Source organism: Hyperoodon ampullatus (assembly GCF_949752795.1).
Source record: "Hyperoodon ampullatus genome assembly, chromosome: 4".
NCBI lineage: Eukaryota > Metazoa > Chordata > Mammalia > Artiodactyla > Ziphiidae > Hyperoodon > Hyperoodon ampullatus.
The window spans coordinates 105,166,849-105,193,853 of record NC_136917.1 but is presented as its reverse complement, the minus strand read 5'-3'; the positions used below and the strand labels follow the sequence as shown (position 1 = coordinate 105,193,853).

Genomic DNA, 27,005 nt, shown 5'->3' with positions numbered 1-27,005 from the left:
ATCTTAGCTGGAGTAAAGCCCAACTTCTTCCAATGTTCCACAAGGCCCTATAAATTCCAGTTTTTGCCAGGCTCCATTACTGATTTCCTATCATCTTCTTCCTCCCTGCCTCATTCCTGTCTCATTTCTCTGGCTAACTCCATCACTTCCTTCAAGTTTCTGCTCAGAATCTGGTCTTTTCTATAAAGAACAGACTTGTGGTTGCTGGGGATGGGGTGGGGGGTGGGGGCTGGGGAGTGTGGAGGGAGGGGTGGGAGGGAAGGATTGGGATTAGCAGATGCAAACTATTACATATAGGATGTTTAAACAACGTGGTCCTACTGTATAACATAGGGGACTATACTCAATATCCTGTGATAAACCATATTGGAAAAGAATATGAAAAAGAATATATGTATAACTGAATCACTTTGCTATACAGCAGAAATTAATACAACATTGTAAATCAACTATACTTGAATAAATTTTTAAAAACATCTACTCTTCACAAGGAAGCCCACCCTGACTACTCTACTTAATCCTGCCCCTGCTTCCCCATCTCCTGATCTCTTTCCCTCTCTCTTCTTTTCCTATTTTTACAAGATCAATTAAGGTGTTGGTCAAGAACCTTCCCTTCCATCAAGGTACTAAAGGTCTTTTGCTATGAAGTAATACATACCCTAGTCTACTTCTTATTATATTAATTGAATATTTTTATTCAAAGGAGAATGTTTAGGAAGATACTATATTAACATAAAAAAGTACAAGCTTACAACTCACTGTATATTATTTTCTGAGCAGACACTATACTATAATTTACATACATGATATGACTCAACCATTTCAACATCCCTTCCCTATAGATATATAATCCTTCCTTTTTAAATTGGTGAGATTAAGTAAGTGGCCCAAGGTCATCTAACTAGTGACTGAGCCTATTGGTTTTGCTACTAAATCACTGTGCAACACAGTATATGTTTTTGGATAGAAATAAAATATTTCAGTCAGAAATTATACTGTGAAGTGAGTATGGGCTGCATATTCGTAGCTTATTATTTATGAACCACAAACATAATGAATTAATTGGATTCTCACGGAACGTAGCTGAACGTCCACGTTGGGGTGCATGCTTATGCCCACTGATGCCAGGGTGTGACGGAGGGCTTGGGGAAAAATACACCCTAAAGACTCCTATCATTCATATTTACTCAGATTTGGTATTTTAAAGCTTTCTTTTGGTTACAAAGGTTTTATTCTGTATTCACTATTACTACTTATAAATGTTTACCTGGGAACCTAAGGATCTGCTGTAAAACTACTTCTCCCCTGAATATTCTACAGAATATCGATTGTGTCTCAGTAGAGAGCAAAGCCAATACCTCCCTCCTCCCCCATGCTTATGTCCACATCCAAAATAAAGAGGATGATTAATAATCATTTAACAAATTCTGAACCACTCTACTAACCAATTTAGTGAAAGTCTCTCTACTCCTCTCTTCTTCTGACCATCATCCCCAAGAGTTATTCAGTTTCCAGAATTCTGGACTGTAAACAATTTGATGAGAGTTATTATAAAACTCTCTTGTGATTGGCTAAACAGAAGTCAGATATAATTCTGATATCAGGGCATACTTCAAAAATTCACAATTCATAAAATATGGTGACATCTGTTGCATTCTATCTTTTGCTTTGTTTCCTTATCTGTATCAGGAACTGGCTAAATAATTTTGAAATCAAATTATAAGCTTAAATAAGACCATAGTAGGTGTTTTAGGGAATGAGAAAGAACATCAGCCTTTGTATCAGAAATCTCAGCTGCAGTCCAGGTGGTGTAATAAAAAGCAACTTAACCAGGCAAGTCATTTAATCTCCCTCGAACTTATGTGGGACCTGAAGTGGCTGCATCCATAAAAGAGACCAACCAGCTCTAGATGCTTTAGGAAATGCCAAGGCTATAATAATGTACCCATGCCTATTAGAAATTGGCATTTTTCTTTTTCTTCTTGACTTTTCAAAATTAAGGAACTTAAAAGCACCTAAATTTTTAAAATTTTTGTCTAAAAAGCGAAAGCCAATAAGTCATTAAAATCTCCAAAGTTGCAAAGATTTCAGGGCCGGGCTTCAAATTTTAGAACCCTCAAGATAGGAAGGAAGAAGGAATTTGGGGTGATTAAAATGCTATAGGTAGGACTGGCTGTATAATTTGCAGGGCTCAGGGCAAAATGAAAATGTGGGGCGCTTGTTAAAAAATTACTAAGAATTTCAAGATGGTGATAGCACAGCATTTAACCAAGTGTGGCCCTAGGAGAGCAGGGCCCTGCGTAACTGCACAGGTCACATGCCCATGACACTGGCACTGGCTTTTTCATAGAGGCATGAGAGCTAAACAGTTTCTAGTTTCTATCCCTGAACAAACTGATCATGGTTACCAAGGTGAGTCATCGTGGTCAGAAAGGTATCAACTCTTATCCAAACCCCATGATTTTCCCAAACTTACCACAAGGAAAAGTCCAATAAAATATTTTTAATAAAATATTTTTACTTAATAGGCCCTCTTTCATTCAATGTGAATGACTGAACTGAATCCTTTTTTTGGGCCACTACTGACACCCTTAACTTTTTTTCTTTTTTTTTGCGGTATGCGGGCCTCTCACTGTTGTGGCCTCTCCTGTTGCGGAGCACAGGCTCCAGACGCACAGGCTCAGCGGCCATGGCTCATGGGCCCAGCCGCTCCGCGGCATGTGGGATCCTCCCGGACCAGGGCACGAACCCGTGTCCCCTGCATCGGCAGGTGGACTCTCAACCACTGCGCTACCAGGGAAGCCCGACACCCTTAACTTTTGATCAACCATTACCAGGCTGCTGAGAACTAGCAGAGAAAAGAAGCACACAACGCTGATGACTAGTGACTGCCGTGTGCTGGTATCCAAATCCCCTCCAGGCTGCCCCACGACTCTGGCCTGTGCTCACTCCCCCCTCCATCCCCAGTTCCTCACAATATCTACACCCACGTCACTCTCTCCCAAGCCCCTGCTCCCCCATCTCAATAGCTATAGAAGCCGAGTTCAGTATAAAAACAGAGGTCATTAGGTGGTCACCCCCTCAATTTCCCTCTCCCACCTACCACCCTGACTACATCTGCAAGTCCTTCCCGTTCCCACCCAGCCCCCTTCCCTTCCTTGAGAAGCTTTGCCATTTTATCCCCATTGCACCTACACGTCCCATCTTTTCCTTCCTTCAAGCGTTCCTCCTCTACATATAAATCATCTCAAGTGCTTTTCCTTTTAACTCCCTCCTTGATCCTAGTTACAGTATTATTTCTCTCTCTTCACAGCCCATTATTTGAAGAAAATGCATCCGTACTGTCTATTTCCACTTCCTCCCTTCCTCCTGGTCTCTCTCAACCAGTCCTGCATTCGCCCCTCCTTCCCTCAGCCCATTTCCTAATTCCTGGTTCCTCAAATGGAGCTGTTTTTTCTCACTGTGAAGCCCAGCATGAACCATGGCAAACCCCACATGAGGAAATGCTGGTCAACATGATTCCAAATCATCCATGAATTATTTCATGTAATTGAGGAATAAGGGCATAAATTAGATTATACTGACAGGTGACTGCAATGTTAAATTTTTCTATTTTAAAAGGGAAACTCTTCAACCGGGGTCTTTGAAATAGAAAAACAGTCTTGTAATGTTTTTAAAGAGGTAGAGACACTCTCTCCATACAAAGGGCAGAGTGTCCTTGCCCTGCTGTAAATGTTTTAGCAGCTGTGGAAACTTTCAACAAAATTTACTTCCAGCAACTGAAAGCGATGTGCGAAAACTGGGCTTTTCATCGTGGAGACTGAAGCACTTACTGAAGAAACGAAGACTTGGAGGCACAGCCTGGAGCTGGGTGGCTCCTTCTCACAGCTCTGCCTGTAAACTCTAATGTGGTTTTCCATCCCCTGCTGCACAGCACTGCACCTCTTAAGAAATCATGTATCCTGATTTTGAACTCTTTACACGACAGGATGAAATATGGTGAGGGAATCCGGGTATGCATTACACCTCTTTCCCCCTAGAGCATGGGTGAAAATGATCCAATGTGCAAACACGGGAGTTCTCCCAGAACTTTGGGGGTTAAAGCTCCACACACACATGGCGAGTGATTACCAGTCTTACATACACCACCCTTTTCCTCACTGTGCTGTGGATTCCTCCTGAGACACCTAACGTGCTTCACCTTAACATCTTACATTCACAAATCTGCCCAGCAGCTCTAAACTAGTGTATTATATCGTGGGAGAAACTCAGGCCATCAGAACTAAAAATTGGCCCAAAGGAGCTGTTTCTTTCCTCCTTCTGGGCAAGACAGAATCCCAATAGACTTCATTTAAGAATTCTGGGTATAACAAGTATGCACTGCTGCATCTGATAGGAAATGTTTCATTTGACCAAGTGCCCACTGTGGAAATGCTGTATGTAGTACTCGGTTTTAGGAAAGCCTTTAAGAATTCACAGCAGTTAGCTGTCCTTCATGATACAGTGTATTAATAATTCTGATTCAATAAAAGATTGCCTGTTGACATTATTTCATTTAACAAATGAAGCAGACATATATTTATGAGGACATGAAGTTTAATATGCATACATTTTATAAATAAGTTTTTAAGTATTCAATTTAATCCATACAGGTTGATGTGCATCTACTATGTGTAAAGCATTAATTTATCTTGTGAGTGCCGTTGTGGATTTGGCCTGGAGCTTTTGTCCCCAGATACCTGCATTGAGGCCTGTTTGCAGTCTCTCTCAATCCTCAGGTTTAGGCTGTTTCCCTAACTTACAACAAATGTACTTTTTTTGAGAAAGGGATTAATTATCTACTGAGGAGCTTGTATACAATGACAGTTGGGACACTAACAGAAAGTTACTCAGAAGGCACGTGAACCTTGAGTTGTGTCACTTTATGTCACATAATGAACATCACTTGACTGATGACAGAATAGAACAAAAGGTATGTACTTTCCCCCTCTACATATGGGCAAACAAAATAATACATGCAGAGTTATTTCTCTTAAATATCTGGCAAGGCATACGATTGATTGTTAGGAATTTTTTGACTTGGTTAAGACAAAATTTAGCCAAATGTTAAAGCATGGAAAATGTTGGTATAGGCAAAGCGAATATTCTGACAAAGCTTTAAAATCACCCCATCACACAAACATGTTGAAATCTTACCATTAGGTTGTCATGCAGTCTGTTTCTCTGCAGCGAGCATTAGCTTTAACCCTTCAGTGCTGCTGCTGAATTTCATGTTTAGGGAGAGGGCTGAAGCTTCATTCAGGAATAAGCTTGTACTTGGGTGATGAGCGTCAGTTTACACGAGAGAACTGCAGTTTCACCCGTGTATCTTTACAGTCAATCCTCGCTCAGAAGGAGACTTTAGTGTTTGACGAGTGCCTGGTGATTTGTGCGGACTGTGTGTTTAAGAGATTATGTAAATTCAGTGTGTGTCGCACAGATCTTTCTCTTCCTCCTGTGAACTTGCTACCTCTGAATGAACTTCTTGATGGCACATCTTTTAGATGACATAGTTTCAGCAACCCTTAGGGTTTGCTTTCTAAGTGACTGCCCTTGGGATGAGATGGCTATTTTCTGGGTTTGACTTTGCAGTGTTTCTTAGAGAAAGCCCTCACTGAAAGGGTTAAGGTATGTTACTGCAGCAGTTATCAGCAGACCAGCCATCTACCTTTGGTACTTACAGGAATTTTATGGCTCTTGATCATATTATCAAATTCTTCATTAATTTTTTTGTATTTTTCTTCAGTGCGTGGGGTGAGTGCATAAGAGGAGTCGGGATCGGGGCTTTCACAGCCTTTGTTTTCTTTCTTGTTCAAGGCCTGCCAGGTTCAGAGAAATATCAAGAGTAAAAAAAATGAAGGGTGTTTTGAGTACTTACACACAATCTTTGCCTGCTGATCATTAGATCAATATCTTCGTTAATTTTCCTGTACTTGTCCTCAGACTCAGGGCTGTGACCTACTGAATCGTCTGCATCAGGATCTGGGCTGTCACAGCCATTAAGGCCCTTCTTTCTCAACGTCTGAAATACATAATTTGGAAAGTTCAAACCTAGACAAAGGCTGTAAAACACATGCAGGGGTGTCACAGACGTTCAAGCTTGCCAGTATTTTAGGTTATTACATTTGCTATATTACATTAGGGTAAAGAAAAACCGTAGAAAGACACCATGAGTCATTTCAACAGTGCACTCATTACTACTTAAAAAAAAAGTAAAAGGGAAATATTCCTTCTGCAACCAAATTCGATGAACAAAGATGGTATGAGGATTGAAGTTTCATGATCTGGAATTCATATGTGCTCCAAACATCTAGTGACAGACGATCACAGAATATAAATAAGGGGGCAAATTGCAACACTATTTTCCCACAGAAAAATTAGAAGTTAGGACATTACACAATGATTTCAGAAAATGTGATCATGACAAAAGCAGAAATGGTGGCAACAGATCCTTAGTTTGAGTTTAACATAATGGTTGGCACTAGAAGTGTCCTGCCAACCCTTTGGATGTGCACTTGACAGCAAAAGGTGGTAGGAGAACCCAGCCAACATTCTCATGAAGTACCCATTAAGAATGTTCACACCCTGTGATCATAAGGTGAAGCGCCTTTGTTTAGTCTGGTTAGAGTTCTATATGTGTGAAAACCTGTATTGAAATTGATAATACTGAGAAGTTGTCTGCCTAAACAGAGACTGGAAAGAAAAGGTAACAGAGCTGAGCTTAGGGCTTCATTATCATGACCTGAGTAAGGAAGCCAAAGAACACTGCACAGAGGTAACCAAGTCAGTAACTACTGAAGTAGCATAAGTTCCTCCTGGCTGCAGCTGAGGAGGGTCACCCTGAGACTGCCTCCTGACACATGAAAGTGAAAAGTCAGTGCCTCTTCTCGAACCTCCTGTCTCCTGAATGCATGTCTTGGTCTAGTTTCAGCTGTCACAGAAGGATAAATACTCATGTAACACTGTAACAGGAAAAGTATGAGTCAGGAGTTTTACTTTCTTTTTTTCTTCTTTTTAAATTGATGGTTGTCAACTTAGTTGGACATGATCCTATTTTACAGAGATAGTTATGTTTTTAGAAATTATAAAACTTCTGATTAATCAATCACACAGCTTGCCATGTTAACTTTTAATAGACTAGCAACATTTCTGAATTTTCCTGGTACTACCCAATCGTTTATAAAGAGCTGTGTACCTAAGTGTCTCTTACCAATGGAAAGTTCAGCAGAGCTCATCTTTATTAAAGACCGAATTCACATACAAATAAAGCAAAAGCTGCGACATCAAGCTAAGGAACTCAAAGCTGAGATAACACTCCATTTTTAATTCATGCAATTGGGGAAAACAAAACAACATGAGTTAAAAAGGGGGAGTCGGTCTTAAAAATTTAAACTCCTTGGCTCTTACTGATGTGTAACAAATGTAACATTTAAAAAATTAGTTTCTGAGGCACTAAAGATTTTCAGTTAAAATCAAACTGAGACCATTTTGAATATGTCTATGATACACTGTGGCTCTGTAAATATTTATTAATGTTATAGTGATACAATATAACAAATAAACATATGGTTACAGCTTATTATGTGGTACAATGTTTGAATATTAAAATGAATATTTTGACACACGGTGATAAAATATACATTTACAATCTTGGGGAATTTATAACTGGTGGGGCCACCTGGCTCCCTATCATGGATCTACAGCTATCATTTTTCACCCAGAATACGTACTCCTAGAGGGTTCCTACAATAATACTATAGAGGATGTCACAACACGTTAGAATAACAATTTTATTTGCTAACTTAATTTCCTATATCTTAAACTCTTTTATTAGCATTATCTCAATCACAAAAGCATTCTTCCGGGTGATGACTATTTGTATTATGATGTGGTTCTGCTTTGATCTCCACATATCCTTGAGCTTTTAAGAATAATTTCTGAGAGTGTCTTGCATCATACTCCACGAATTTCTCATAAAAATTCACTTATGCAGAAAAAAATATGTAAGATCAAGAACATATTATCTGATATTTTTTCAGAATTTATCTACTGATATTTCTCTAGGGCATGTTAAGAATATTCTTATATAAACCCCTCATTTAAGGTCTTATCTGGTATAACATTAATTTACAGTCTTATCTAGACAGTAGATTTTTCAATGTGCACCCGAATCTTTTATCCAATAAATCTTCTTGTGAAAACTATAGTTGTTTTGATGTGCAGATTTTTGACAACAGAACGCAAGGGTTAGGAGAGGTCTATCAACTGTCATTACAATCCATCTGGCACATACATGTGTGCTAAATATTCTTACAAAGCTTTCAGGGGTAGATATTGTGTTTGGTTTATAAAAATTCAAACATCAATTATACTTTATTGAAAGAGCTCCACAAATATTAACTCATTATCTCTCACAAATCTTCCATGAAGATTTCAGGAAACCTTATGCCAGGTCTCAGGCCAGCATGGCCCAGCACAATGGCCCAAGGCTCCCGCCTCCTGCCAGGCCACTGTGCGGTCACTTTGCCCCTGCCTAGGCTTTCCCACACTTGTGAAGTGCAGAGTGAGAGATGTGGAATAGACCTCTCCCACTCATATGTAACTACAGCAGTGGACTGAACACTGAAGTAAATTAGGTAGAATTAAAAAAAAATTAGGGTGTGGGAAAATTGTAAGTATAAAAATATGGCTAAAATGTTGATAGTTCTTAGATGTCAAGTTTTAGACCAAGTGGGAATGCTTGTTGTTCAATAAAACATTTCTCAGTTTATAGGTTAAAAAATGAATTAGATCAATAGCTCCTTTATACCTAAAGACTTATATAAACTATTAAGTAAACAAAGCAAGTGGCATGAAGTCACAAAGGAAATCGCAGTGATGGGAATAAGAGGGGAACAGTGGCTCATTTTCTCCCAGTAAATTCTTCTTATATCTGACTACATCATCCTACAATGAATATCACCACTATTTAAGTAATGAAATATCTCTACCATTTAAAGGCACTTACAGTCTTATTTTAAGTTATATTATGTTGTTTAAAAGAGGAGCATTTTGAGAAATACAAACACAAAACCCAAGAGCATATTAAGCTCTAAATTCCCATAATCACATAACCAGAACATTGAAAAAACTGTTCAAAAATATTACTCTCAGCTGAGAGCTTGTAGAACACATTTCTGCTAAGTACAAATTATTACAGTGGAATTATAAAGCTCTGAAAACGGAAGTAATGGCACAAACTTTACCATAGTTTGAATGTGGAACCGTTAGACTAATCTTATCTTTATTATATAAAAAATCTACAGCTGTTTAATTATGACAAAAGAATTAGTATTAGATTCAGCCAAGTCTGTCTTTATCACAGTAATAAATAGCTAATATTAACTAAAGGGATTACTAAATGGATAAATAAGCATTATTCCCTACGGCCTTTTTCTAGTAAAATCACAATCTCTGTCACTGGCCTTTGAAAGAGTCTCTGATCTTTTATAAATGTTACTGGTCAGGTAATGTAGGCACTTAAATCATTATTCTTTCACAGGGGCTAGAAGTCCTGGATGTATATATTTTAAGTGTCTCTCAGCTGACTATGTTTTGAGAGATTTATTCTGTATGTCAAGATAAGGCAAGAGATCTACTGAAACCACCAGCTTCCCTTGCTTCATATCTAAAGAAACTCTTCCCTCAGAGAACTCTGTAAATCTGGAGTCAGCCTTCCATGTGAGAGTGACACTTGTGGGGTAGATCATTGACTGCAGAGGCTTCTGGGATGTTTTCACAAGGCAGCGACTGTCATGCAGTGAGCTGAGAACAGCCTTTTCTGAGAGAAGTAATTAGATTGACAGAAGGTGACATACTCCAAACAATAAATGGGAAAAGGAGTGCAGACAGGTAATCCAAAAACCACGTGGAATCTCCCCTCCCAGACATGTGGACATATGGACACTGCATTATTACATTTGTTCATTGGGAAAACTTGAAATACATATAAACTGACAATGATAGGTGACAGGTGCCTCAAAAATTCTAATGAAATAGATGTAGGGAACAGATTCTATTTCATTACTGAAAGGAATATAAATGACAAAGAATGCCACATGGAGCTCTCATATCTTGTCTTAGACATTATGTTATCAACTAGAAAATCCCTTCTGTATACAATGGTTAAAACTGGCTTCCCCTTCCTAATTTATTTCTTGTTAGTAGAAAAGAAATATCTAATTATTGGCCTTTTTCAATGTATGAAGACTATAATATTTTACATTGATGCTATTTAAGTAAAATTTAGCTTCTTTCAGAGACCCACCATCACAGATTAAATGCTTCCAATCATTCAATTTCTTTCCAGGTCTGCAGTCTTAGTTCTCAAGAATATATTATTTCCATCATCTTTCTTCTTCTGTGCCTCCCCATTTCACAGCAGAAATTTCAAGTCCCCTTGTGAAAAAACCCAAAATACTCTTACTAATTTTTGTTAAAATTCAAATAATCACCCTTTCTTGCACAGCTAGCATTACCCTTCAAAGGGCTGATGTATCAAGAACACATGCAGGAATTGTTATTATAAGTTGAGTGAATGTCCTGTTCACACAAAAGCCAAGAAAAAAAAGACATCAACTTAGGAAAAATGGCATCCTTTCTCTGATATTAAATCATTTTTGTGCTTGTCTATCACAGCTTTATGAAGATAAGTGTCTACTCTTCACAAGCTGAATAATCTTTAGAAAGCAGTGAATCCACACAGGCACAGGAGGTGCAGTTGAAATGGAGACTACCCTTCACTGAACTTTCTAAGTGCATTTCACAAATACCCTCCCACCCTGGTACTGATACTCACAACACTGCTGCTTCCAGGCCCTTCAGTATCTGTGGAGTGGCTGCCACCCTAAGGACTGTGCTCAATGACTTACTTCATTTAAAACACGTTCAGCAAATAATTACTGAGAACCTACTATATACCAGACACTGTTTTGTGCACCTGTAGAGAAGCAGGCAATACAAATTCAAACTAAAAGCTCTGACCTGACCTATAATATTGTATGTGTTTTGGTGATTTCTAGCACAGATTACTTAGGCTGGGGGAAGATCAGGTGCCAAGAAATTCCTCCACAAGTTTTCATAATCAAAACTGTAAGCATTGTCTATACTCTTTCCTTGTTCCATCATTCTTCTTTGTTCTTAATATAGAAATGAAAAGGCACATTAAAATACTGTGAATTTAGTAAATCAGTAGGTAGACTTTAGTTAGACAAGCAAATCGTAGCTAGTATAGAGTATGCAAAAATTAAATATTATCCTAAATTATCCATTTGTGGTGAAAATTTTCATAAGAAATCAAAAACATAAACCTTAACAACACTACATTTCTCTAGGTTATTAATGCTCATTCTAACCAGATATTAACTCCTACTCGGGTAAGGCTGGGGAGAGCTGGAGAGTTTCACTGTTTTGTTTTTGTTCCTCTCCTCAAAAGACAATCTTCATATTGGACTTGAAATTTTTTTCACTGAATAATTTTTCATCTTTAAATACTGGAAATAAAAGACTGATTGAAGATTTGAAGACTTTTAATGTATAGACCTAAAGAAATATCCAGCCACTCCTCCTAATGGCCACAAATTCTTTCATGTAAGTATTTAGAGGGTGATAGTTGCTAGAATTACTGATACTCTAATACTGGATGAGACCACCAAGGACCATCTGGCTCTTCCCCATGCCTTCCAGAGGGAGGATAATGTTGCACGAGCGCTGGCTTTTCATATCTCATGCCCTTGCTCAAGCCAGGCTCTCCTACTGGAATGACCCCACCAGTATCTGTTCCCTGTATGCAGACAGTCCTCCTCCAAGGGAGAGCTGACACATCCTCTCCTCTCTGTAGACTTCTCTGATCACCAGGAGTGAATTAATTTCTCCCTAATTCATGCACTCATTTATTGTATACATTTTTCTATTAGAGCTTTTATCACAAATTATTGTTTATGTGTTTGTCTCCATTGCTAAATCGCTAGGTAATTAAAGCAACTTCCTTTATTCATTTTTTTTTTTTGTGGTACTCGGGCCTCTCACTGTTGTGGCCTCTCCCATTGCGGAGCACAGGCTCCGGAAGCTCAGGCTCAGCGGCCGTGGGTCACGGGCCCAGCTGCTCCGCGGCATGTGGGATCTTCCCAGACCGGGGCACGAACCTGTGTCCCCTGCATCAGCAGGCGGACTCTCAACCACTGTGCCACCAGGGAAGCCCCCTTTATTCACTTTTGAAGTTGCAATATAGAACAGAGCCTGACACACTGTAGGTGCTCAGTAAATGCTTGCTGAATGAACAGAACACACATTCCACTTCAGTGATACTGCACGCAGAGGTTTTGCGACTGGACAGAGGCTATTTGGCTGGCTGAAGGTGAAAATGGTAGTGGGATCTAGACCTCTTGACACATATTACTAAGTGCTACTATGTCAGGTGTTGTCTGTGGTCCTCTGGATGTTAAGAATGCTTTTTCTGAACATATGATCAAGATAATTTGTTTACTTGTTTTTCTTCCCATGAGTGAGCTCCTGGAGGTTAGGCATTGTTTACTAGTCATCTTGTATCACGAGGACTTAGCACAGGGCCTGCCATGAGGCAGAAGCTTAATAAATGTTTGCAGTATTAATTCCAGACTGAATGGATGGATGAATAGAACAGGAAGAAATGCTAGAGGGAGAAAGTGTAGTCTCAGTGTAGGAGTTTTGCAACTGTAATTTTCTTTTTTCACATTTTATATTATTATTTCACACTGTTAAAAGTCAGTTATTACTTTAGTGTTTTTAAGTAACTGTTACAAAGTGACTATTTTCTGAAATGTACCATTTTAAACTTAGAAAGCAATGCAGTAGAGGCATAATATGTACTAGGAATGAAATTGATCATAACTTATCAGGAGATTTATATCATTAAACACTTAAAATCTGGTGTATTGGTCTACATATGGAATGTCAGAAAAACTGAGCATTCATGAAATCTTTAAGGGAGAAAAGCCATTAGTCTATCATCTCAGTGATGAAATGGGTAGCCGGAAAAAGGGGTACAGAATTCAGCACAGAAGGAGAAAAAAGGGAGTGGTATTTTAGGCAGCATGTATAAGGTTAGAAAAGGAAAAGCAGAAAGCTTAAAGAAAGGAATACAGGGAAACTTTTGGGAACGTGAGTCAGATACTATAAATTTGAAATGAGTATGTTTCAAAATTCTTGGGCAAAGTTCATTTTTTTTCCCCATTCCTGGATACTGGTTGTCTGCTCCACTGTTCTCTCTGGCTTTCACATTGGTCTTATTCTGGGCCAATATTAGCCTGGAGGATTCATGGAAAATCAGGGTGATGCTAGGGCCAAGCAGATGATTCAGGCTTCCCCAGGATAGGTCAGTGGTTTTGCATTTTTATTAAGGTTTCTTCCACCACACCTCTTTTGGAACCTGGACAGGCATGCATCAAGGAGGCTGGCCTAGAACAGGACTGAGAAGGGGAAGTTTGGCATGAAATGTCTCCTGACATTGTGAATCCAGGAGACATCTGAAGTGAACTATGAAACAGGGAACGTTTTAATATACAATGACTGAAATGCATGCTCAAATATGCAGGTAATCCTGATAATCTCTATAAAGCAGGCTAAGAAAATAAAGTCTGGAATACAAAACAAAAATCTGAGATATTAAGGATCAAACTGTAGATGAGTTTGAAAAATGGATGATGTTAGTGATTTCTTAAATAAGGAAGGAAAAGATAAGGCAGAATTATAAATTAAACAAAGGTTGAGAAAGAGAGGAGAGAAGCAAATGAACAAAGACCAGGAAGCAGGATTTTTGAAAGTACAAAATATGAATGCAATTCATCTACTAACCTTTTTGGACTATGGCATTTTACTTGCAAATAGGTTACAGGGATAAAAAAGCAGATCTTGGGGCACTGATTCTTTAAAAATAACATGTTGAAGCATAATTTATAAACCACTAATGACTTATTTTAACAAAAGAAGATGTATATGTTATCTTGAGTAATGACAGTCAGGTCAAATCATTATTTTTGTTTCCCTGTAGCTCTTATCTAGCTGTAAATGCCTTTTTATTCAAGTTGGGCCAGTGCGTGATTAGTCATTTGAAAAGGGAGTAGCCTTCACTGCCTTATTTATCAGTCAGCTCAGGATTATACTTAGTCACCCTCTACTTCCTCATTTCTGTAGGATTCCCATGATCTCTGCTACATCGTTGATTTTCCCATTTATATTTTTGATTCCATCCTCTCCTTTCACCCATTCCCCTCCCAATGTTCCTTTCCTAGGAAGCATCACAACTTAGTTGCTGGAGCTGGAGACCCAGAAATCACCTGAGACTCCACCATCTCTTGACTCAACCATCATTGTTTTTCTACTTGGTCTCCCATCCTTAGTCTGTCTGTCCCCTGACCCCCACTTTCCAGTTAATCATTCTTCCTTCTTTTGGCAGGGTCTTATTAAAATGCAAATCTAACTGTATCACTGTTCTCCTTATAAACCATGGTGGCTTCCAACAGCCTCACCCACTAGTTTTCACAGGAAGCCCTCCGCCTGCCTTGCAGACACGATTTCCCCTCTTCTCCCCCAGCACTCCAGGTTTTGCCAAGGGGGAACTTCTCACCAGTTCCCAAGTTAGGGAGCCCCTTTAATAACACTGCTTCGATATGTATCATTTATTCTTGTCTGGAATATCCTTCTTTACTCCTCTCTGCGACACAAACCACAGTCATCCTAGGACATCTATTACCTAAGGCATCACTTACTCTGCGAAGCTTCTTCCTAACTCTCCTAGGCACTTAGAGACTCCCTTCTCTGTACCCCTAGAATCCTTACCTTTTTGTGTTTTAAATATTATGTGGTGCTTTATATTGTTATTTATCTTTTAACATGTCTGCTTCATCACTTGACAGTGAGTTCTGTTAGGGTTGGATATTTCTGGCTCCTGAAAGAGGGTCTGATTAATATATGTGGGCTCAATATATGTTCTCAGTAACTGTTCATCAGATGAATGAATAAGCAAACAAATTTGACAGTCATACTTTCTAACGGTGACAGACTAACTGAAATGAGTTGGGTGGTCTCCTCAGGTGACAGTGTTTTTTATTTTAATAAGATCGGTAAGTCAAAATTCAAGGAGCATGAGTTCTGGTAGGGTAAAGCAACCTCTGTAATTACTTCATGACTGTGGCACAGGATATCTCTGTGGAGAACAGAGGGAACAGTGGAGGTAACATAGAATATTGTATACGGGACACAAAGGGTCGGGATCCTTTGTGTTTAGAATTGCTGAGTCCTGGGAACCACGGGCTGATCCTTTCCATGCTCTCAAGTCTTTTGTGGCTATTGGTGCTCTAAGTTACCACCAGGAGGACATACACACAGTGAGAACCAAAAATACTGCAAGAGGTGCTTCTGTGCATTCCCTTCTCTGTTTCTAGGTTTTCCCTCAGAAACAAGGGCACTACCTTTGATGTAAGTTTAAGAATCTTTGTTAGTTGGGATCCATAGTTTATCACTAGCTTATCAGAAAAGAAGAGCGCTCTGTGTACACTCATAAAAGGCAACACAAAATAAAATAACACAAAATAAAATGATTTGAGGTTGACAACTGACTGACTCAAGTCCTGACAATTTTGACCACACCTGAGAATGGTACCTGAGATAGCCAAATCTCACTTCTGAGACAGCCAGCCGCTCCCAGATGAAGGTTAAGTTGCTTCCTTTCCTAATACCTCTCGCCCACCCTGAGCCTCTGCCAGGCTGAAGAGAGGTAAAGAGCACCAGTGGGCTTGGCCCTGGCCCACTCTCTCCTGAGCTGGCCCTTGGCCTGAGAGGGAAACCCTCTCTTTGTCATTCATTCTTACTGTTGTAGTTGCCATGTCTTAGGTCACAGGCCAGCCCAACATGCACCATTAACAGGCTTTAGCCTGAGATATCACTGAAAATACTTTACCAAGTTTTTTTTTTTTTTCTGTACCTCAATTTATTAAATGATGGGGAGAGAGATTTTCAAGGACCAATTCTGGATTGCGAACACAGATTTTATTTATGGTTTTCTCACCTTCTTCCCCATGATACCTGACATTCAAACTTTTTTCCTAATTGACTTCTCTCTCTCCCCAATAAACTAGCCTGCTCTCCAATGAGTGGCCATAAGCCATTCTCTATTGACACTTCTCAAGAGAAAAGTTTTGATTTTGGTTATTCTGTAGTGATTGGGCAGCAACGATAGGAAAGGGCCTCTTCTACTCCAGCTCCCCAGTCAGTATACCGTGTGAAGAAGAGCCTAAATACCAATTCTGAGGGTTCTGCCTGGATCTGTGATATGCCATCTGGAAGACCAGTATTGACAACTGTGTTAGCACATGCTGCTCAGTACCTATACTGCTCTGATATGTCAAAATGAGGTATCAGGGGCTTCCCTGGTGGCGCAGTGGTTGGGAGTCTGCCTGCCAATGCAGGGGACGCGGGTTCATGCCCCGGCCTGGGAAGATCCCACATGCCGCGGAGCGGCTGGGCCCGTTGGCCATGGCCGCTGAGCCTGCGCGTCTGGAGCCTGTGCTCCACAATGGGATAGGCCACAGCAGTGAGAGGCCCGCGTACCGCAAAAAAAAAAAAAAAAAAAAAGAGGTATCAGGACTGCAGAGCATTGTATGAGAACAATATGCGAGTCACAGCTACTGTGGCTGCCTGGGGAGGGAAGAGTCTCAATGTGTTAGAACACACCCCCATGAGAGCAGAAACTTATTTTTTCACCTCTGTATCCACAACAACTTGAATGTGCTCAGCACATGGATAACACCCAGTAAATATTGTTGTTAATAAAAGAATAATGGAATCCAAGGCTGCAGCATCAGAGGCTCTTATTTAAGATGGAACCACAATGGGATCTGAAAACACACACAGGGAGCAGTTGCTAGGTTTGTACTCAGGGCGTAGGCTGCTTTCACCCCTACCAACCACTCTCTCTAATTCCACGTATGAATTTAAATTATAAACGGAAAGAATCATGAACTAGAGAGTTAAAGGAATCAATATGTCTCTCTTTTATGCTTCCTCAGAACTTTGTAATTAATAGTTATTTTATAATGTTGCTCTCTGTAGTCTTGTTTTATTTTATTTTCTAGATTATAAGATTTCTGTAGACAGGAAGTGTCTCTTGAGCGCTTTCTTTTTATCCTTGGCAACCAGTGCAGTAGACAGTAGAACGTTGCAAGAAATTGGTTAACTCTTTTGGATGGGTGTCATACATGGGAATACCTCTAAGGAGAGCCTGGTGACATATAATAAGGAGGCTCAGAAAGATTAAGCAAAAGCTAGTGGGGATCCAAGCTTTTCCTTTCCTTTAACACTGAACCTTCTCTCTCTCCATTCAACATTAGCAATTTTTGTGAGGTCTGTCAAAGGCTAGCGACCTTGGTCTCTAGCCTTACTCTTATGACTTGCCTCTTTCAATGTAGAATCCCCTGGAACTTGGTTAATACAGTATTAATATTTTCATTTTATTGGCTAATATACTGGAAAACTTTCTGCTTAACAGAGAGTGCCCCAAATATCATATGGGTGGGATGGTCACTGGTCAGGGACTGGGCCAGCTACACCAGGGGCTGGAAGGACACCACGGGGCTTCATCAGTCTTGGTGTGTGGACAGGAAAGCAGGATGTACTCCCAAGGAAACAACAGGCCAGCACTGGCAGCCGGAAGTCAAGATGCAGGGAAGAAAGGCTCCTTATAGGTTCCAAGGGTTGTCCTGGAAGTAAGGTAGTTGTGCTAGATGTTGGGTTTGCAGGATGTTATCAACTGGTCAGGGAACACAACTCTACCTGTCACACTCACATTAGGCATTAAGAAAAAGTCCCTCAGACTAAACCTCCAAATGCACAGCAGTACACTTACAATGCTCCCTCCTTTCTTTTCTGCAAATACGTTTATTTTGGTTTATACCTCGTATCTCTCTCGCCACATTAAAAACTACTGTGGGGGGGCTTCCCTGGTGGTGCAGTGGTTGAGAGTCTGCCTGCTGATGCAGGGGACACGGGTTCGTGCCCTGGTCCGGGAAGATCCCACATGCCGTGGAGCGGCTGGGCCCGTGAGCCATGGCTGCTGAGCCTGAGTGTCCGGAGCCTGTGCTCCGCAACTGGAGAGGCCACAACAGTGAGAGGCCCACGTACCGCAAAAAAACAAACAAACAAACAAAAAACAAACCAAAACTACTGTGGGGAAGGAAAGGGTCTAATCTATTTATCTTCTATAGCTGTTATGTCACTATCACAAACCTAACATGTGGATTGGCAATAAGTGGTGGACTTTACATTCAATTACCTTGGGTAGGTGTCCAATGAAGAAAAGTTTGTTAAAATTGTACTTCTTAGTAATCAAGGAGCGTCAGATAAATAAAAGGTGCTTAAAAATAAAAGTGCTTCAAAATCCTCAGGCAGTTGCTCAGTTCTAGCCCTTTTAAGGCTTTTGTTGTATTTACAAAACACACTGCTATCATTCTAGTCACGGTCTTTATTTAACTAACCCGCCCTGCAGTCTCAGTGTGGTTCCCTCTATGGGGTCACTATCCGCCTGCCTCAGTGTCCACACAAGACTGGGCTCCTGGAGGGCAGGGCTGTGCCTTTTATCTGGGAATCCCTAGGACCAAGCAGAGCACCTGGCACCTAGAATTTCATAAATTAATATGAATTTTGAGTTCATTAATCAAAGGGCCTCTCTATTTGCTTTCCTAACAATATAATTATTTCCGGATGGTACCAGAAAAATAACCAGAGCATCTATGGGACAGACATCAAAAATGCCAGTAGCATTTCAAAGTCAGGACTCTTTATTCAACTTTCCACAGGGACTTGCCCTCTAGTTTCCTGGCTCTTTTGTTATTGGGGGTTGTTATCTCCTTGACTCACATTGTAGTTCCTGCTATTTTATAGTTTTGATGTGAAGGGCCCTTTCTCATTAGTGTAGACAATTATGAATTGAAGGTAATAATTAGAAATAAATAGGTCATAGGTCATCTACAAATGGATTCCAAAAATACCTAAGATACATTCCATTATGGCAAACTAGGATCTTCCCTTCTGGATTAAATATTTACAAATAAAATAAAATTCATAAGAAATGTTTTAGAAAGCCTAGTATTATTATCAAGTGCTGATCAAGGCCTACGTACGCTGTCACCTTATTATTTTATGTGCAAATTTAAATTTTTGTAAATTTATGTGTCTAAATTAAATGACCTAGTAATTAAAATCAAACTCATTTCAATTCACTTTCCTTATGCTATGAATGTGATCTATATATGAATCTGTGGGCCCAGAACCTTGGACCAACTGGTAGTTCATAAAATCACATTTCCCATGATGTCATACATTGCACAGATAAGTAACATTCTTAGCTTTTGTATTCGGTCACCTTGCATTTCACAAGACGCTACAAAAGCTAGAGAGAGTACTGAGAAATGAAAACCGGAAAGGCAAGGAGAGTAAATATTTAAGGCAAGTAATGACAAGAATGAAGGAGAGAAAGAGAGGATAAATAGGAGATAGATAGAAAATACATAGTGGGAAAAGAGGGAGGGAGGGAGTGAAAATGAGTGAGAGAGACAAGCTGAAGGTGTTGTGAAAGAGAGAGGGAAAAAATAATCAAGTGAGCACATCAAGTGATCCCCCTTGGTATGTAAGCTGGCCTATCCTGGTATGCGGGCTCAGCACTTTATGATCTAACATAAAGCTTTATCACGGACCATCAGCCAGTTTACTCATCCTGATACCCACCCCTGGCAGCGGCTCAGCACCTGTTGTCTAACTCAGTGAGGCCAAGTGGCAGCTGCCGGCCTCACAGACTGCTCTGTCCTCTGGCCCCAGACGGCCTTCTCTGATGAGTCTGTGTGGCCTTGGGCTCCAGGCCCCTGTGGCGGTAGCTGCTTGCTTTTGTAGCCAGGATGGCTTTAATAACTTCAGGCATTATCACTGGAAATGTACTGCAGCCTGATTTTTAAGTTTGGTATTTCAACTTCCGTAACTTATGAATTCTCAGTGATTTTGTTAGTTCAGTGGTGAACTAAGATTTTTCATTTGTGCAATAATTTCTTCCATATTATTCATTAGGTGATTATAAAGACATTTCCTCTTCTATGGCGTGAAGAGGAAATTAAACCAGTCTTCCCGTACTATCAAAATATTAATTTTCGCCTTAACTGAATCTGTTCCTCAGCAATAACACCTACCATTTATTGAGCATATACTATGTGCCAGGGACTGAGCCTGTAGCTTGGCATGGATCTTTTTTTAATCCTCACAGCCACTCCTCCACTATGACTGTCATTCTACGGATGAAGAAAAAGAAGGGCGAAGTGGTTCAAGAACTTGCTGAAGTCCACCAAGCTAGTTAGTGGTAGAAGCAACTTAACCAACTCATGTCCAAGCTCCAGAATTAGCTCTCTTAGCTATCTCACTATTCCGCCTCTGCAAATTCGCCCCATTATAAAGACTGCCTAAATTATGCCTATGTGTCCTTTGAACACTTACTCTCAGGTGAAATTGGTTAATGTTTGACAAATCTTATTTTTCCCTAAAGGGATACATTTGTAATCGAATTCATTTTCTGATGAATGAGCTTATCTAAAATGTTTTCCCTGTTGTGCTATTGGAATATCCACTGCAGAGAGGGGAAGGCCCCTTCAATAATATTTTGGATGCAGCTACCTAATTAAAATGAAGGGGAGATTGTTGAAAACCTAAGGAAAGAAAGGTGACAATTTTTTCAACCCCTATATTTTTAAGATGAGGAAGGAAGTCCTTTGCAATAACGTTTTGGCTGTATCTACCTGGGTGAAGTGTAGGTTTGCTGCAATCATTAAAACAATACTTCGCAGGAAAAAGTTTCTGTTCCTAAGGAAAAAAGGTTGCTTTATATTTTTTGGTGCGTATATTCTTTAGATTCACACTCTGCTCAGCCCTTCCCTTCAATTTGCTTCAGTAGATAAGTGATGCAAGGCTGGTAACTGTGAGATGACATTGTTGTTGGGTTGGAGGGGGGTAGGTTGGGGAAAAGAGAAGAAATGCATGTTTTTATGGAGAAACTATTGTTTCTCTCTAGGCAAAGCTACAGGATCAAGGAGAAATCTTGTATGCGTTATAAAAATTCTTCTTTTAAAACATGGGTACATAAGCTCTTTCCTTTCCTTTGTCTTCAAAATGATACTGATAACCCCGTTACTTTATAGGCCGGATGGGAGGAAAAGTAAAAGGAACGACTGTAAAAGTTCCCAATTTTTTCCAGCAGTTACAGGAAGACAGAGCAAGCAGTGAGATCTCCTTAAGTGAAAATTTCCCAGTCCCAAGGAAAAGGGGAAAACTGCAGGAGAATTTCAAGAACCACAAGACTTGGGTTTTGCATCTTGTCAGAAAATCCTCACTGTTAGTAAAAGCCTGGGGAAGGGCTGGCACGGACCTGACTCAGCAGAGAAATGCCACCCACAGTCACCCACTCTGCTTCCGTAGTGGCTTAGCTGCCCTGTTTTCTCTGGAGGATTCCCCAGCCAGGCCAACACACACAAGTCTCTCAGATGGGAAACTGGACTTTTTGAAAATTGAAATTAAACAAAGTTGCATGACATTTAAAAGAAGTTTACAAAATTATGATACGTGGCTTTTTACACAGGCTTAAAGTCAATTTTCTGTTGAATAAATAATATTAACCACATATTAACCACCTAATGGTTTAAAAATGCCTCAAACAGCCATCACCATCATTCTGAATAGAGTCCCACTTCTTTTTAAAGTCCACTGTTAAAAGATGAGGGGAAACAGTATCATTACAAGAGGAAGCAAAACACAGTCCAAAATTTGTTTCCATAAGATAATGCACATAATGGACTAATGGTCAGAGGAATCCAATCTATACGGAGGTGGAATGAAGTCAAAGCAGATGTCTGGGAGAAGTTAGGAAGCGCCCCTACCCCAACTTATTACATTACTCCATTGCTGAAGCTAAAGGGACAGATAGAAATCAATGAAAGTTTTGTTGATCTGACATAGGAACTGGTACACAGGAAGATGGAAGTTATATATCTGAGTTCATCTGCTAGAAAAACTGCCAGTCTCACATGCACTGCATATGTGTGTGTGTGTGTGTGTGTGTGTGTGTGTGTGTGTGTGTGTATGCACTATACCATGAAGCTAAGAATTCTGAAAGGATCTTCAGAATTATTTCTGGGTAGATGTATTTCTGCATAGCTGTTTTAATCTTTTCCCCCCAGAAGGAAATATTTCACTTTCATAATTTAAATTCCACAAAAGTTAGGTTGTTTTATTTTAGGATGTTTGCTAACTGAATGATGGTGTCTAATGGAAAACAAATTTCTTTCCCTAATCATAATATAACAAATAGTTTGCCATCATATAATTTACTATATTTTTCTCTGATATAAATAAAATATCTCATGTTTGTAGGAACTCAATCATGGAAAGCACTAAAATGTTTCCCCATTTCTTCGAATGTTGATTACCATGTGCTTTGGCCTCAGTAACCAGATATCAGGTGCAGAGTTCAGAACTATAAATTTGTTGCACCTCCTATAGGTAATATTAGGGCTCTGCTGGTTGTCTTTCCTCAAATCACAATTCATCTTTGCTAGGTCTTCAGGGTGCAAAATAGGTGTGATTCAGAGGAGAGTGTCAGGCAAACATCAGAAACAATATCCTTTCCCCAGTAGCAATATACATTGTGGGTATGTGACTGGAATATTTAAAACACCTGTTCACTTGGAACTAAGCCAAATGTGTAATACTTTAGAGTGCTTGGCTCACTTCCAAGAGCACGTATTGTTACTTCCATCAAAATACTGAGGGAGTCAGGGCAAAGATACAAGCTAGAAATGATGTAAGAGAGATATATTTTATTGCTGACAACATCATCATAATAAACACTGTTGGCTGGCTAGTATTTTAATGAAATCAATTATTTGTTTTTGCATCAGAAAAGAAACTAGTAGTGTAGGGCCCTCTTGTCTTAGCTTTGCTAATTACTTTCATTGCCTTAAAACCTCAATCAAGCTCACCCCCTCATGCCCTCCCTCCGCCCCCCCAACCCCCCTTCTCTCTTTTCACTCTGTTCTTCCCTGGATACATAGTAGTTCAAAAGGAACACCAGGGAATAAATTCTATCCTAACTCTATTTACAAGAGTTCACCAACAGAACTTGGGCAAGCCCCTCTATCTGACAGGGTTCCACCAATTTTTTTCAATTGTTTTGGCTTTAGTTAATAGAGTTACTTGTGACTCCTAGTTTTTCCCTTTCTTTTCCTTTTCCCTAGTTTTAAAATCTGTATAGTGAAGATCTTATCTCTGAAGAATTTCATGACTTTATTACACAAGTATTACATGTAACAATTTACAAAGTGTGACATTTTGTTTGAATGTAATCACAAAACATACTGAAGAGTCAATGTCCAAGGTATGAATGTGTGTGTGTGTGAGAGAGAGAAAGAGAGAGAGAGAGAGACAGAGAGAGAGAGTAGAAAGTTAGAAAATATTGCCTACATTTACACATACAGGAGGAAGGAGCAACAAGAAAGGAAGTAACATGTTTACGGGCATCATGCGCCCAACATGTGCTAATGGCTATATATGTACCTTATATAAGCTAATTCTTATTAAAAAAAAACCAAAAGCAAGATTTGCTATCCCTGTTTTACTGCTTACGAAGCTAAACTTCAGCAGAGATTAAGAAACTTGCCCAAGAGAATGGAGTTTATGAAAGCGGGAGAAACCCACTTGTCTGACTCTCTAGAACTTGCACCTGTTCCTTCTCCCACACCATGCGCTGTCTTACAGACCACACTGGAAAAGAATATATGAAAAAAGAATGTCTCTACGTGTATAACTGAGTCACTCTGCTGTACAGCAGAGATTGGCACAGCATTGTAAATCAACTATACTTCAGTAAAAACAACAACAACAAAAAGGCTGGACTTTTAGATTATAGACGTAAAAGTGTAAGGATAGAATTTTTACATTTGGCGGTATTGTATCCAGAATCCTGACCTCTTTATGTGGTCATTCAAAGTGCACATACTTCATTAGGAACTTCAAAATTTATAGATTTTGATTTCTTCTTCAATTTAATCTAGAGAAGCTAATATAGTTTAAATACACCTGCTGAGGTCTCTATAATTTGCTCCTTTGAGACACTACAGCTGACATATCATCTTCAGTCAGAGAAATCCGTGTGCATGTTATCAGTGCAAACTGAAATTACATGCGTATTTCAAAAACAACTTTTTTATATTATAATCATAGATGCTCATAGGATGACATAAATGGCTTAAAATATTTAAGTATAATGAAAAGTTTTAGGCTTTGTAGCATGTACACATACACGTTACTTATAAAAATTAAAATGCTTTGGCACGTCTACATTTTACAATTATATTGCTTCTATCTATTTACATTTTCCAGTAGAATCTTCCTCAAGAATTGGCTGTCATTATGCTATTCTACTGCTTGAGACCATACAGTATCATTCTCATACCTCCCGTATTGCACCTAATTCTGCACCAGACATTTACCTGTGATTTACCTGTTTCCTCCTCTTTCTCACTTCCCTTGCCATTTTTCTTACTTCTCCTTCTGTATGTGAACCTTCCATTCTTATCAAACTAATATTTTTCATGCCCTTGCTCCTTTCTTCTTGTGGATCTTTGCATAATTGGTCTTTTGAAAGGTTTGCCCCCATCCTCTTCATCAATTCATAACCACCGTTCTGCACTTGACTTCTTTGTGCCTAAAAGTGACTACCTATCATAGCCATCTTCCCTGACTTTTAAAATATTCTACTTCCTATAGTTATTACTTGATTACAAGGTATCATCAGCATAAACCTTACTATGGGCCAGACCCTGTTCCAAGCATTTAAAAAATGTTCAATCATTTAATTGTCATAATAACTATGTACTATTATTAAACCCCATTTACAAGTGGGGAAATTAAGACGAAGAGTGCTTAAGTGACTTGCCCAGGGACATACAACCGGTAAGCAGTGGAGAGGGATAAGAACTTAGGCAGTTTAGCTCCAGTTTGCGAACTGATTGAAGCTCCCAAACACTACGTTATATGCTGCCCCCCCCAATATCTCATAATGCCTGTTATGCTGTTTTGTCTGGTTGATTCACATGTGTATTTTCTACCTTAGCTAGACTGTAAGTTTTGTGAGGTCACAGATCATGTCTTCCAAACATATCTCTCCTAGCATCACTATAAAGTTCTGTACATCCTAGGAGTTTAACAATTATTGCTAGAATAAAAACATCTACAGATAAAAGTGGAAGTAAACTTCTAAAATATACATATTGGAAGCCCACTTTTAAAGTTGGAGGTAAAAATGGAATTAAAACCTTGCATGCTTTGATAATTCACAAAATAAATCTAATGTCATTGGTTATCACTAATGAAATAGCCATATTAATTTCTTTGCTATTGTATTTAATAGTTTTCAACTGTCATTATAAGCATTTGATGCATAGAATAAACACAACTTCTCGTGTTTAAACCATTCTGCTTGTGTTATTTTGGCTTCTATTACAGGTAACTAATACTGTAGACATTGCAAATCCTCAGTGATTAGGAGGTAGTCAAATCAATATTGGTTACAAAATAGATAAAGAATGGATGCAAATTTTATAGCAAAGAAATAATTATTAATTTATATCTGCTCACTGTAACAAAAATTTGTCAGCTTTTTCTGAAGTTTAACAATGCTTGAGCCAAGACAGATAAATTATACATGAAAATATCCCTATGTAAGGTAAAAATGCTAATAAAACAATTATATTATTTAATGTTTATGAATGTTATACAATCTGTTCTATGTAGTAATTCATGCACTGGTCTCTCCATATGATAGTCTAGCATAGTTATTCTAGCTCGTATCACTGTTATCTAGCAATATTAAAATGATTTTTTAGCAATTAAAATAGCAATATTTTCCATATTACAAAGGCCTTGCTAAAAAGTCAGAAGTGAATATATTATCAAAGGTAATTATTTCCAAAACTGAATTTATCCTGCATAGCACAAATGACTCAACAATGAAAATTTTGTTTAAAAAGTGTGCATATAAAAGGCTTTGTCCCTGGGATGTAGCTCTAAGTGGCTCACTATCTAGGTTGAAAATGGCTATGCAGGGATGTATGTCCTATTTTTCCATGCCTGCAGTAAAGATACAATATGGGAATTCAGCTTGGTAATTACTAATACACCACACAGACACAATTACACCCTGTATGCGGCATGAAGGAATCACTTGTGGTCTGCATCCATTACAAAGAGCAGTAGGGGGCCACCATGCAAGATGACAAAATGCTTTACAAGACGGAAGGAGACCAAAAGAGTCGATGTACACAGATACAAGGACCTTGATTCTTCTAGCAATGATTTAAGTCTCTTTCCATCAATTATCGTCCTTTGTCTCAAGAGTCTTATCACCAGCAGCATTACAGGAACTGAACATAACAATGCTCAGACCCGTATAACCCCATGAACTGTGCTGACATTTCCACACCCTGTTGCTATGTTTGACCTGGTTATTCAGATTACTGAAGCAAAACAAAATGGAAAAAAAAAAAAAAGCGTTACCATTGCAAAACTGGCTTATGTATTTTTTTTTTTATGGCTTACGCAGAATTCCATTTTTCTAAACTGAAAGCCATCCTACTCTCAAAGTGTTCTTTTTTCAAAGTAGTTTCTACTCCATTTAAAAAATTAAAAGTGAAAATCTGCTTGGATGAAAACTATAGTTGTAAGAAAGAGACTAAGTATTGGTATATCAAGGGGATATATACTTAACAAGAGAATTTTGCATCTAGGGGAGCTAAACTAAAATAAGTCAGCTGCTCTCTTTAGCTACAATGAGTCACAGGATAATTTTCTTTCTGCGAAACTCTAAA

At 39.1% G+C, this 27,005-nt stretch overlaps 1 protein-coding gene across 1 annotated transcript in view; it reads right to left on the bottom strand.

The window, feature by feature from the left end:
- MEF2C (myocyte enhancer factor 2C) overlaps positions 1–27,005 on the bottom strand; it is a gene marked incomplete at its 3' end in the record, with an annotated part of 145,195 nt that overhangs the window by 33,464 nt on the left and 84,726 nt on the right. Inside the window, exons 4-5 of the mRNA XM_079702527.1 lie at positions 6,002–6,061; positions 5,721–5,858 (exon numbers count right to left, since the gene is read on the bottom strand). Of these exons, the coding sequence (XP_079558653.1) occupies positions 5,721–5,858; positions 6,002–6,061 (198 nt within the window). The remainder of the gene's footprint in view (positions 1–5,720; positions 5,859–6,001; positions 6,062–27,005) is intronic.